Source organism: Electrona antarctica (genome assembly GCF_951216825.1).
Source record: "Electrona antarctica genome assembly, chromosome: 20".
Classification (NCBI taxonomy): domain Eukaryota; kingdom Metazoa; phylum Chordata; class Actinopteri; order Myctophiformes; family Myctophidae; genus Electrona; species Electrona antarctica.
This window is the reverse complement of record NC_136801.1, coordinates 17,401,995-17,416,038: the sequence shown is the minus strand read 5'-3', so window position 1 is coordinate 17,416,038 and position 14,044 is coordinate 17,401,995. Positions and strand designations below refer to the sequence as shown.

General features: G+C 44.1%; 1 protein-coding gene across 2 annotated transcripts in view; it reads left to right on the top strand.

Moving 5' to 3' along the window:
• LOC306913465 (partitioning defective 3 homolog) overlaps positions 1 to 14,044 on the top strand; it is a gene marked incomplete at its 3' end in the record, with an annotated part of 531,789 nt that overhangs the window by 357,121 nt on the left and 160,624 nt on the right. For both annotated transcript variants that reach the window (XM_079490132.1, XM_079490131.1), the window contains exon 16: positions 397 to 598. In XM_079490132.1, coding sequence (XP_079346258.1) covers positions 397 to 598 — 202 coding nt within the window. The remainder of the gene's footprint in view (positions 1 to 396; positions 599 to 14,044) is intronic.

The following is a 14,044-nucleotide window of genomic DNA, read 5'->3' as shown; positions in this document are numbered from 1 at the left end:
ACAAACAGAAATGGAAACAGTTGGTGTACAATAAATAATGACATATGCCTACAGACAGTTATTTTCCCTTTCATGTTGCCACTTTATGTCACTCATCTGTATGTTACAAAGCAATGTGAAATGATTTGAAAGATAGACAGTAGGGGTGGCAGAGAGCTTGCTGTTTGACTACCAGTAAGACACCCTGAGGGCGAGAAGCGACCGAGGTCGCGTGCACGCATCCGCCTGGGTGACGGCAGACGGCAGACTGCTGGGCGAGTGCTGGCGCTTTGGCATGGGGGATCAGATCAACATATGGAATGAATTATGTACTGGCCATATATGGAGCGTGCCTTTAACATTGTTGTTTGAATTGTTAAATAGTTTTTTGCGCTCTTTCCTCGTCCTCTCCCTCAGGTAACTACCAGCTGTCTCCCACGGTGAACATGCCTCAGGACGACATCGTGATGATCGAGGACGACGGACCACCCGCGCTGCCCGCCCACCTCTCCTCCGACCAGTCGTCGTCCACCAGCTCCCACGACGACATGGGCTTTGTGGGAGGAGCAGAGCACGCGCCGGCGCCCTGGCTCCACGACCTGCCCAATCACAACGAATCGTGAGTGGATTCACTTTTTGTTCTACGCTCTGTGGCAGCAAGACCTGCTGAATGAATTATTCATCCTATGATGGACCTTGTGTGTGTGTGTGTGTGTGTGTGTGTGTGTGTGTGTGTGTGTGTGTGTGTGTGTGTGTGTGTGTGTGTGTGTGTGTGTGTGTGTGTGCAGAACCAGTGCACACCACTTCAGTCCTATTCGCGCCATTTGAAAATAGCCGATCTACAAGATCTATATACATTTTGAACTTGTGAATTGGGGCATTCTGCACAATGAGTGAGTGCTTTTAGTTTTGGTACTTTAAGTACATTTTGATGCCGACACTTTTGTACTGTTACTCAGGCACATTTTGAATATGGGACTTCTACTTGTAGCAGAGTACAGTATATTTACATTGCAGTATATTGATACTGCATGTGTGTGCATGCTGTATAACTGTGTTTAATAATGGATGCTTCAGTAGGAATGCAACCCAGACAGACAGTAGGGACAACAGGCTCCCCTCCAGTCGTTGGGAATTTCGGAGAGCCAACTGTCTAATTCTACAGTTGATTTAGTCGACTAAAATGTATTTTGGTGGGCCTTGGTGGCGGCGTGATGGCTGCTTTTACACTTGGGTGTGTAGCCTGACATTGGGAGGGTTTGTAATTGACAATTATGCAAGTTGAACCGAACAATGGAAGAGGACCAGATTCCCTCCCCCCAAGTACCGGTGTCGCTCTGAGCAAGTAAGATCAGAGAGACGCCCCAATGGTGAGGTGAAAAGGAGTAACATTCCTCCCTTACACTGGCTTGCTAAAAGTGCCAGATGCGCCCGTTTGTCTACAAACTGAATTAACAATCAACCACCCCTGGATTAACCTGACAGCAAAGGGGGGTTTTTGAGAGACCACAGACCGAATAAGAGAAAGAGAGAGGTGACTATCAGGACACGACCCAGGGTCAGACCCAGGTCTGACCGAGAGATGAACTCTCACAAGATGGGGTGTCCTACCTCGTTACATTACAACACACGCACGCACCACTGATACTCCAATCAGCAATACATGCTCCCTGTTTTTGTTCTCAATATAATCATTTTCTACCTGTTGACATATGGAAACTATGGAACATGTAAAATGAGTGAGCGAGGCTGAAGGGAGAGTGTGTGTGTGTGTGTGTGTGTGTGTGTGTGTGTGTGTGTGTGTGTGCGCGTGTGCGCACACATCTGTGTACTAACGCTTGAAAGAGGAGATGGCTCAGCGATAAGGAGAGAGTGATAGGTGCCGTAAACGCTGGATAAACAATTCTGTTGACTCCAACTAAAACTGGTTAAAACTGGATTTGGAGTTAGACAAAGAAAAACGCCTAATTTAGTTTGAGACCCCTTTTCAATATAACGTGTGTCACCCAAGACACGTTGCTCAGTTTGGTGCTTCTTCTCCCCGAGACGCCGGCTGCCTCAGCCGGTGGGCTCTTAGAACTGCACCGCCACGCGAAACTACATCAGGACTTAGAGCGGTCCCGTTTGCTAACTTGTGGTTTTCCATATGAAACGATTTGATCGACTTTTTATACTTTATACTTTAACTAAACAAGGACGAGTAAAGTTACACTCGCGTGCCGCGCTGGAAACTAATTTTGTCAACTTAACCCTGGTATCCAGTTTCCGAGCGCCGCTGAGGTCTCATCATCAGAAAGGTTGGTCAAGGATGTATTTGAGAACATTCAGGCTCCCAGAACGACATGATAACTAATGATAGGGTTAGCTACCCTTTTGACTTAGTTTTGTCATTTAGATCTGAAAGTGACGCCAACCAGAGCCTCTCCTCGCGCCTCTTCCCTCTTTCTTCTTCCTAAAACTATCTTTGCATTGTGCTTGTAAACTGAACGGACCTATAGTTGAAATTGTTATTTGAGTAAGACTGGACTTTATAACGTTTGCCCTTGGCTATTTTGCACAACTCATGTGCAGACTAGTCAGAAGCAACTATACCACAGTCTACCAAATAGTATATTTTCAATGCGCATGGTTAAACCTTTCTGGCTCATGCCCCGAATTGGATTAACCCTGACGCGCCCGTTCTTGCTATGTTTTTATTTGAGTATATGACAAGTATGTTGTAACAGTATTTCGATATAATAAATATCTCATTTTGCTGGTACAATCTAAACAAATCTCCGGACTATTCTTTGATTCCGTCTGTGTGTATTTGATTTGTTTTATATTGGGGGAACTGTAACACAGTATTTATTCATACCAGGTATTCGTAACTCACGTCTTCAGATAGACGTTTTTATGATAAGATACACAGTATGTACATAGTTTCAAATCGCTTCATTCCGAGTGGAAACTATGTGTATATTGACAGGCTAAGTGACTCACGTCTTCAATTGGACGTTAATGAGATGCAAGTAGATAGGAATTAAATGTGTATTCGATTCGCTGGCGAGTCGGGGTTGCATTTGATTTCTGGCTAATTGACATCATAATCTTGCCTAATAATCCCTACATAATGGTGCCCCGTTAACGGAACTGGTTTACTGTGTTATATAAGACCCTTCGATGTGAGAGAAATTAATGTACATGTAATTGGAATCGAGGTTGTTTTTTTTAGAGTTGTTTTTAGAGTAAATGGTTTGATCCGCGTCTCACGCTGTGACCGTGGCTGGAACCTAGAACATTACGTTTGAATATCCTCCGACATTTAGGTCCCAGGTTTCTGCAGAAACGGGATTACTATTTACTGGAGCGTAATTAATAAAAAGTGGGCTATCGTTTAACTCTTTGAGCGTTTCAAGGATTTCTATATAGTAGGTAGACTTCTCTATGGCCAGAATGGCGTTTTTGAATGATTTATTGAAAATTCTCTGTTGTGAATGTGTGACAACGAAAGACCTTCAGAGAAAGCTTGACTTGTCTGCTTCCAGGAAAAAAATGAACTGAGTTGATAAAATGTTTAGTTCTTGTGTTGGAAGCCATTTAAAAGAGCCTGCATTTACACTGTTTCTGTTTCTAGGACAACCAAAAAAAGTTATGCCCGGTTGAAGTTTTATTTTCTAAATAACTTTTTTTCTGCTGGGCATACATAGCCATGCAATATCTCATTTTAAAGGGTGAGTTGTCTAGTTCAATTAAAATAAAATAAAAAGTTTCTCACATGTACCACTGTAGATATTTTGCCATCTATAAATAGCATGGTCAGTCATGATCAATCTGACCTATCCAGCTAAAAGTCCCCATAGCTCTGAAATTGGAACATCATATAAACTCAATTCTTTTTTGGGGTAAAATTAGACATTCTAACGCACATTTTGATATATACCATGTTTACATAGTCTTACCAGTACCTTGTCTATTCATGCATGTATCTCAAAAACCTGTTATGAAGAAACACAGTTTTGATAAAAAACACATCCAAGGACATTGTTTTGATATGACTTGGTGCCCATGATATGTATCAAAATATAGACTTGAATGTATACTGTATTATAAAAAAGAAATTGAGTTATTACCATCTACCGTTACAGAGTAAATCACAGTTGAAACTTGCTTAGTCATATACAATAAACCTCACAATAGTGAACAAAATAGTCATGACAGGTCTAACTCATTGTAAAAGCGTCTTTTATTTTTTACGACTACTAACATAATAAAATGATAAATATTACAGAAAATAAATAGGCCTACATACAAAACAGTTACTCCTCCCCTAGCTCTGATCCATAGCTCTAAATGCGCATTTAGAGCTATGGATCAGAGCTACTCCTCCCAAATGTCCCCAAACCCAGTCCTTGACGGTGTGTGTGTGTGAGTTAACCTGACTCCGCCATATGGGGCAGCAGAGTGTACACTGTGTTCCCCCCTCCTGCTCCCATCTGGGAACTCTCAGGCAGACTTGATGCCCGGCCACAAAACGGCCTGGCCAATCAGCAGCAGCTTCTAGCAACTTCTAGCAGCAGCTTCTAGCTTCTACTAGCTGCTGCTGATTGGCCAGGCCGTTTTGTGAGCAACTTCGCTTCTAGCTGCTGCTGATTGGCCAGGCCGTTTTGTGGCCGGGCATCAAGTCTGCCTGAGAGTTCCCAGATGGGAGCAGGAGGGGGGAACCCAGTGTACTCTCTGCTGCCCCATCTGGCGGAGTCAGGTTATGTGTGAGTAGGCTAAATAAAAAAAACACCCAAAAACTGCCCCCCCTGAAATGAATGAATGAATGAATGAATCCGGTTCAGTGTCGGAGAACGCCATCGCAGTCTTGACTCTTCATCCTCCTCCTCCTCCTCCTCATCTGATGCCAGTTCTAAATATATAAAAAGAAATAAACATTTTAGCTGTAGTCAGTGCACGCTACTATTACATGGCGTTTTACCCGGCTGCTGGCGATCAATGATTTTATTGTGCAGTGTCTTTGTGGGCCGAGTCGTGGCATGACAAATACAAATAGATGCTTGTATAAGTAGTATCACGATAAAATAATATGGCAACGTTAGAATGAAACACCAATGAGTGATCGGTGGTAATGTAGCTAGCTGCCCAGGGTATATCCAGCACCATTGCGTCGCAATCATCCAGCAACATTGGTACTGGCTATTGCCCGGGCTTGTGGCCCGGCCAATAGCCAGTACCATTTGTGCAGTGTTTGTTAGCAACTACTACTAGCCAACAGCCAGTGGAATGTGGTGACGTGATGGTGCTGGATATACGCTGGGCAGCTACATTACACGCGATCACTCATTGGTGGTGTCATTCTAACGTCGCCATATTATTTTATCGTGATACTAATTATACAAACATCTATTTGTATGCCACGATTCGGCCCACAAAGACACAGTACAATACATTCATTTGATCAGATGTTTTTGTTAGCTACGTCGATCACCTATAGTACCGACCCTTGTTATATATTCTCCGACTATGCATGTCACGATGACTAAACCAGTTAGATCTATCCATATATGGTTCTACCACATCTATCTGATATCAGCACTAGGTCGGCTCGGGCCAAATATAGGGATCGTCTTACTAGACATGTCATATTAGGGCATTTTCGAATACAATAAAATTACCTTTTAGCGAAGGCATCAGCCTTGGTGGTAACTCCGGTGGGGAGAAGAAAAAACATTGCACACGTGTAATCCGCGAGGGTGGATGTTGCAGCCCGGCCAACGGTCTGGGACTGGAGAATGCCACTGGACACGGATGGATCATTTTTCAGATTGTTTTTTTTGCGGCGACTGCAAACCTGGCTGAAAAACTCTTCCTCCAGTGCCCACCTCGGAGGAGTCAACCAACCCCCCTGTTCACTGGGGGCTGGGCGTCAGTTTCCAATAGGAAAGCATACACGTGTGTCACGTGACACGGGAATTCTGGGAAATGTAGTTGATATTTATGCTCAATACTATATACAGAGGTGCGGACCGAATTAATATATTGGTATTAATAAAAAAAGAGAACTACGGAAAATCACGTACAGGGCAGAAAAGACTAATGCAAAACTCCACGTGTTTTCCAGTAGTAATCTGTCTAAGGGTTAAGAGATTCTGTTTCCTAACGCCCAGTTGCACTGTACCCATAATGTAAGCTATTCATGGGTCATTTCAGCAACAAATGTTTGCCACTTGACTAAGCGATTAGATTCGTATAGCGTGTATTTTGCGCTATTGTCAAGTGGAACCTGAGAATTCTCTCTTTACTATAAAACGGCTCACGGGATTACAGAAAGACCATTGGTTTAGTATGAATTTAGACTTAAATGTCTCCATTAGTGTGCCGCTTTTTGAGGTATCGAGTTTTTAAATCAGGAGAGTAAACAGATCTATACTGTCTGGTCGTTGGCTTGATTGCTTTTACGGGGCCCATACGGTTCAAGCAGCGTTATACTTGGTGTGACGTTGGTCAAAAGACAGTGTGAAACCATCTAATGTTCGGGGGACTCTGGCCATTGTGTTTTGCGACTTTGCGAGGTCGCCATTTTGGAAATTGGTGACGTGGGGCGTTTCCGCTGTACTTGTGGGACGCTGCTTCCAGCCAGATTGCAAAATCGCCATCTTGATTTCCCCCGTATGAACTCCGCCCTGAGAGGTGGGGGTCTCAGGCCGTGACACTTGGTGTCCAGCCTACTGACACGTTGTTGTGATACAAGTAAGGCGTGCCGCCCCATCTAGTGGCCGTCGCTGGTGTCACACGTGTCATAACATTAGCTTCACTATGTGAGCTGTAAAAGGGCACATGCATGGTCGTGTGTTTTGCTGCTTGACGAAGATTAACACCTCTTAATCTTTGCACTTGGTGGGGACTTATTTTGCGTGTCAAAGTACACTCATTAAGTTCGCATATACTGGTAGCTCATTAATTGCCTCACTGCTGTGGGGACATTTTGCGTTGTTTGCTTGTGTTTGTAAACATATAGCGTGGTGTTGTGGTAACTCACGTAAACCCTCTTTCACGCTCATTTCAGGCAAATTCGGTTGTGGATAATTGATTTTGTGGTACATAAAGTGAAACGTTTCTGCTATTTACGGCCTGTGCCTTGGACAGAATTGGAGCATTCTTTAAATTTGCATAGCCTTTGTTCTGTGCAAATTCAAGCTTGTTTTGTTTAAGGGATACAGGTCTTTTGTTATTCGTTTAATCACACCCCTGCCCTGGCTTATTTCAGGCATTATCATTTGAATTTAAATTTGTAAGGTGGACTTTGGTTGACTGATCGTTTTAAAATCTTTCAGGATTTCAGTCGATTCATTGGCCTGTTATGCTCAAATGGGTTTGTTTTGAAGATTACAGTTCCAATTTTGAGATGGGGATTGACTTAATTATTTTAATGATTCATTCCGATCTCTCGTTGGACGCTGGGATTTTTAAAATAAACTCTGTTTAAGTGTGTGGTTGAAGTTTTAATTGACCAGGCAATTAAATTGTTGAGTTTACTTAATTAATACCATTTTGTCATTAGGAGTGTGAATTTCAAGAGATTCAGTCATTCCTTGGTGGCATTTAAAATTTAAGGCTCGAAATAACCTTCTGGCTAAATGAGTGGTGGATCTAACAACCTTTGAGGTTTTGATCGACCAGGCAATTAGCTTGCTGGTTTAATTGGTTATTTCCGTTTGGTTGGATGTGTGGTTGATTAAACCTTTGAGGTTTGGTTGATCAGGCAATTGACTGATTGGGTTTAATTAATTATTTTAATTTTGGACATTTACAGTTTGAGATTTTTAATTCAATTTTTTTTTTGGTGTGTTTATTCCCTTTTTAATTTTTATTCACTCCCTTCCTTCCTTGCAAAAGGAACTAAGGGTGTTAATAAAAAGGGGGGTTAGGGGCAGGAATAATAACACAAACGATATAGCCTTTTCACTTGTGCACAATTGTCCTCAAACCAAATTGAGGACCACAGTGCTGTTTTTACCTGAGAGGCAGCGAGGGAGCGTGGTTGTTGCATTGTTTCCTACCGCTGTCTGTTGACAGAATTGTTGCGGCTTAGAAGCATACTGTGCTGTTAGCCAGCTACACGAACAGGGAGCATGGATTCTTGCGTAGCTATAAGAAAGATGCTTAGTCTGACAGACTCTGACATTCCTAACGTCGGTCAAATAGATGCAGACACGGTCCTTTCAAATCTCCAAACTTTAGCTAGTGCTCATGCTGAATCAAGACTTTACACTGAGGCAGAACGCGAGAAATTAGCTGGGCATGTATTGGCAAACTTTGTCCGGTTACATGAGCTTGATTGCTTAGCAGCCAAAGCTAATGTGGAGGCAATTGCCAGGTCTCGGCAGCAGATAAAAGACTTGACTGATGAACTTGAGTTACGAAAGACACAGGCTCGCTTGACTGATATTGTCACCAAGCTAGCCACCACAGATAGTAAGTTGAATAGGGCTAAACAAGAGATCGCCGACCTCAAGGCGCAGTTTACCCAGTTTCAACAGACCAACAGTGACCTCGTGGAGGCACAGCTGGAAATAACTTGCTTACAGGGCACTAATTCCCCACCGGGGACTCCTCCTTTAGGGGGGAGAGATGCCCAGTTACGGCAAAGTCTGACTTTCCAAGGCACACCCATTTTGGATGTGGAAGGAAGGTCTACAGACCCATTGGTGACCAACCGGCTGGATACCGACGTCACTTTGTGCGAAGGAACAGACTTGGGTTTGTTGATAAGCACTGACTTCTATGATTCCAGCCTGACCATTCCGGTCATTGGCAAAATCCCTGCGTTACTGCAGCGGGACCAACGGTCCCCTGATGGGACGACGGCCCCTGTGAAAAGAGACTTTGATCTAGTGTCATTACAGGCGGCTGACCCAGCCCTAGCCCACATGATGGCGCTCCTTGCTGGGGACACACCAACACCTATCCCTGACACAGACAGGGACTCAACAGAGTACCTAACACAACTACTGTTGTCAAGCGACTACATGTCACTGAGCAATGGTCTGTTGGTGTATGCTGTTGATTCATATACTTCTCCGCGTCTAGTTATACCCCAGCACCACAGGGGGGTACTATTAAGCTTCGGCCACAACTCCCCAACTGCTGTACACCGAGGTGTCGAGGCAACCTGCGATGAGTTGTGCCAGATGGCCTATTGGCCCAAAATGTACCAAGACGTGGTTCATTATGTGAAAGGTTGTTTGACGTGCTGTCAGTTCCAACCTTCAAGTCCAACCCCGAGAACACCCTTACAAGAGAGGGGAATTATGTTCCCATGGGCAGATCTGCAGATAGATTGGATTGGACCATTTGCCAGATCTTCTCAGAAGAACTTGGCAAAGAGCATGGAGGTCAAGAAAGCCCACTATGGCAAAAGGCCCTCGCAGGACCAGCTCCAAGTAAGGGATTTGGTTCGGTGTTCCACTTTTGCTCACCAAGAGGGGATGAACAATAGGTCCCTCCCCAAATGGAAAGGCCTGTACCATATAGTGGACAAGTTTTCCCCGATAGCCTATAAGATACAAATCGGGAAAGGCCAAGGCAAGCCAGTGACAAAATGGGTACACCGAAACCAAATCAAATTACACACGCCCCAGACAATCACCGAACTGACAGACTCTGAGACCAAAACCAAGGCGAGAGAACTCACCGGCAGGCACAGGTCCCCTGTGCCTTGTTGGCTGCTCTACATTGTAGAACTCTTAGCTGTGTTGTGCCTAGCCTATTGAGTTTCTCGCCTAAATAGTTTAAGCAACATAGGACCCTGTTTCCCGTGAAACAGTAAGAAACCTCCTCCCCTACCGAAACGGGATGATCACTTGGTATGTGTAACACACACACCATTAGTAATTTTTGTTTACATTTTCTTGTTTTATTATTATAAAAACGACCTCAAAGTGCCTGTGCAGAATAATGCTTCCTAAGATAGAGGGTTGACCTTTTGTTCCGTTTCCTGACTCGGTGTGAGACATGATCAAACATCAACCTCGCTAGCGGAATGAATTCAAACCTGTAGGTGCACTAGCCTGCTAAACCACCTGTGGTCACAAAATGTAGTTACTGTTTTGTTTTCTACCATTAGAGTGTGAGCCATTGCTCCTTAGTTTTTTCGTTTGTTTGTTTTTACCAGACAAAATAATTATTTCCACTAGACGTTGAGCCATTTGCTCCTTATAGTCTGTTATCGTTTGAATTTTATTTTAACAAACGAAAGTATTATTTCCTCTCTTCTACTCTGGCCCTTGTTCCACTTTTCTCTTCTCTATCACCTTGGTTAGACCAGTACAACTTTATCAATAGGAGTAGAGAGCTCAGTGTAAAATGACTTAGGAGAAACCATGTCGTTTTGGGTGCATGATGTGGTCAATAACACTTTGACCTGCCAGCAATGACATGTTTTGACATTGTTGTGTTTCCCCTGGGAGCGTATGGTCGTGCTCGGGGAAGCCTTACACCCACCTGAATGACATTACAGACACTGCCTCCTGCCTCTCTCTCCCTCACATGGATGTTACCCCGCGCCTAGCGGAACCTTGCATCCGCCTGGATGACACTACAGACACTGTCTCCTGTCCGCTCTTTCTTCCCCACATGAATGCTACGCCATGCCTGGAGGGCATTACACCCAGCTGAATGACAGTGTTTTGAATGAATTGACATTGTTTTGTTTCCCCTGGGAGCGTATGTCGTGCTCGGGGAAGCCTGAATGACCTTCAGACACTGTCTCCTGTTTCTCTCTCTCATGGATGCTGCTCCGTGACTAGCGGAACCTGGCATCCACCTGAATGACAGTGTTTTGAATGAATTGACATTGTGTTGTTTCCCCTGGGAGCGTATGTCGTGCTCGGGGAAGCCTGAATGACATTCAGACACTGTCGCCTGTGCACTCTCTCATGGAATCTACTCTGCACCCAGCAGAACTCTACACCTACCTGAAACGACCGTACAGACACTGCCTTTCCTACCTTTCCCCTGTGTCACAGGTGCTATCCTGGGCATCCAAGGGAGTGCTACGAACATTGACACCACTACAGGGGAACGCGACCCCACTGTCGAAAAAGGGGCCCTATGGGCAAGACAGACACCCCATTGGCCTCAACTTGACATCTTGTCCCGAATGGAGGTCAGGATATGTAACTAGGCCAAACGAAGGTCCACGAACGTTGTCTCTTCATTTATCCTAGAGAGGGGATATGTAGCCTGACATTGGGAGGGTTTGTAATTGACAATTATGCAAGTTGAACCGAACAATGGAAGAGGACCAGATTCCCTCCCCCCAAGTACCGGTGTCGCTCTGAGCAAGTAAGATCAGAGAGACGCCCCAATGGTGAGGTGAAAAGGAGTAACATTCCTCCCTTACACTGGCTTGCTAAAAGTGCCAGATGCGCCCGTTTGTCTACAAACTGAATTAACAATCAACCACCCCTGGATTAACCTGACAGCAAAGGGGGGTTTTTGAGAGACCACAGACCGAATAAGAGAAAGAGAGAGGTGACTATCAGGACACGACCCAGGGTCAGACCCAGGTCTGACCGAGAGATGAACTCTCACAAGATGGGGTGTCCTACCTCGTTACATTACAACACACGCACGCACCACTGATACTCCAATCAGCAATACATGCTCCCTGTTTTTGTTCTCAATATAATCATTTTCTACCTGTTGACATATGGAAACTATGGAACATGTAAAATGAGTGAGCGAGGCTGAAGGGAGAGTGTGTGTGTGTGTGTGTGTGTGTGTGTGTGTGTGTGTGTGTGTGTGTGTGTGTGTGTGTGTGTGTGTGTGTGTGTGCGCGTGTGCGCACACATCTGTGTACTAACGCTTGAAAGAGGAGATGGCTCAGCGATAAGGAGAGAGTGATAGGTGCCGTAAACGCTGGATAAACAATTCTGTTGACTCCAACTAAAACTGGTTAAAACTGGATTTGGAGTTAGACAAAGGAAAACGCCTAATTTAGTTTGAGACCCCTTTTCAATATAACGTGTGTCACCCAAGACACGTTGCTCAGTTTGGTGCTTCTTCTCCCCGAGACGCCGGCTGCCTCAGCCGGTGGGCTCTTAGAACTGCACCGCCACGCGAAACTACATCAGGACTTAGAGCGGTCCCGTTTGCTAACTTGTGGTTTTCCATATGAAACGATTTGATCGACTTTTTATACTTTATACTTTAACTAAACAAGGACGAGTAAAGTTACACTCGCGTGCCGCGCTGGAAACTAATTTTGTCAACTTAACCCTGGTATCCAGTTTCCGAGCGCCGCTGAGGTCTCATCATCAGAAAGGTTGGTCAAGGATGTATTTGAGAACATTCAGGCTCCCAGAACGACATGATAACTAATGATAGGGTTAGCTACCCTTTTGACTTAGTTTTGTCATTTAGATCTGAAAGTGACGCCAACCAGAGCCTCTCCTCGCGCCTCTTCCCTCTTTCTTCTTCCTAAAACTATCTTTGCATTGTGCTTGTAAACTGAACGGACCTATAGTTGAAATTGTTATTTGAGTAAGACTGGACTTTATAACGTTTGCCCTTGGCTATTTTGCACAACTCATGTGCAGACTAGTCAGAAGCAACTATACCACAGTCTACCAAATAGTATATTTTCAATGCGCATGGTTAAACCTTTCTGGCTCATGCCCCGAATTGGATTAACCCTGACGCGCCCGTTCTTGCTATGTTTTTATTTGAGTATATGACAAGTATGTTGTAACAGTATTTCGATATAATAAATATCTCATTTTGCTGGTACAATCTAAACAAATCTCCGGACTATTCTTTGATTCCGTCTGTGTGTATTTGATTTGTTTTATATTGGGGGAACTGTAACACAGTATTTATTCATACCAGGTATTCGTAACTCACGTCTTCAGATAGACGTTTTTATGATAAGATACACAGTATGTACATAGTTTCAAATCGCTTCATTCCGAGTGGAAACTATGTGTATATTGACAGGCTAAGTGACTCACGTCTTCAATTGGACGTTAATGAGATGCAAGTAGATAGGAATTAAATGTGTATTCGATTCGCTGGCGAGTCGGGGTTGCATTTGATTTCTGGCTAATTGACATCATAATCTTGCCTAATAATCCCTACAGGTGCATGCTGACAATAGCAGATCTATTGTCAGCATTTTTTGTTTTGTTTATTGGGTTTTTCTTCAACATAACATAACACAACATAACACGGTGAGAGAGGGGAAAAAGAAACGCCTGGTAACAAACAAAACAAAAAACAAACACACACACACACACACACACACACACACAACGCCATTTTGTGTTCTGCCCACTTTTAACTCTAATCCTAAAACCTTAGATAGATAGTTAGATTTACTGTACGGTTGTGCGCCGATGTTGAGAATAGGCGAATAGAGGGTATGCGCGTGACATCATCATCAAACCCGGAAGTTATGCAGGAATGCCTACGGAGTGGCAAAAAACTACTTTCTGGCCTTGATAGCCCATACATCCAAACAGAAAAGTCCTATCTGATTGCATTAAACAACGTTAAACAATGTTAAACTCACTTTGCATGTCGCTTTGCCACTCGATTTGCCACTCGATGTGCCATTCACATTAAGCATGTGCATACCCTCTATAGGCGAAATAGGCGATGTACAAGCTCTGACGTGGTGTGAGCTGTACAAGCTCTGACGTGGTGTGAGCTGTACAAGCTCTGACGTGGTGTGAGCTTGTACAGCTGCTATTTTTGGTACGCGTACGCAGTGTGTAACAAGTCTGGCACAGCTCCCTAAACCTAACATCTAAATGCATAACCCTTACCCCGAAGCCAATCTTTTCCTAAACTCTAAAAACCTTTTCTTAGCCATAAAAACACTTGAAATTGCCCTTACAATTTTGATTAATCAAATTCTACTATTGTGGGGACAATTGATCCTTAAAAAAGCAGAAAGAGTAATTCCACGCACGCACGCACGCACGCACGCACGCACGCACGCACGCACGCACGCGCACACACACACACACACATCTTTCTTTTGTTCCAAGAACCAGAGGAGGAAAAGGCCTCTTAT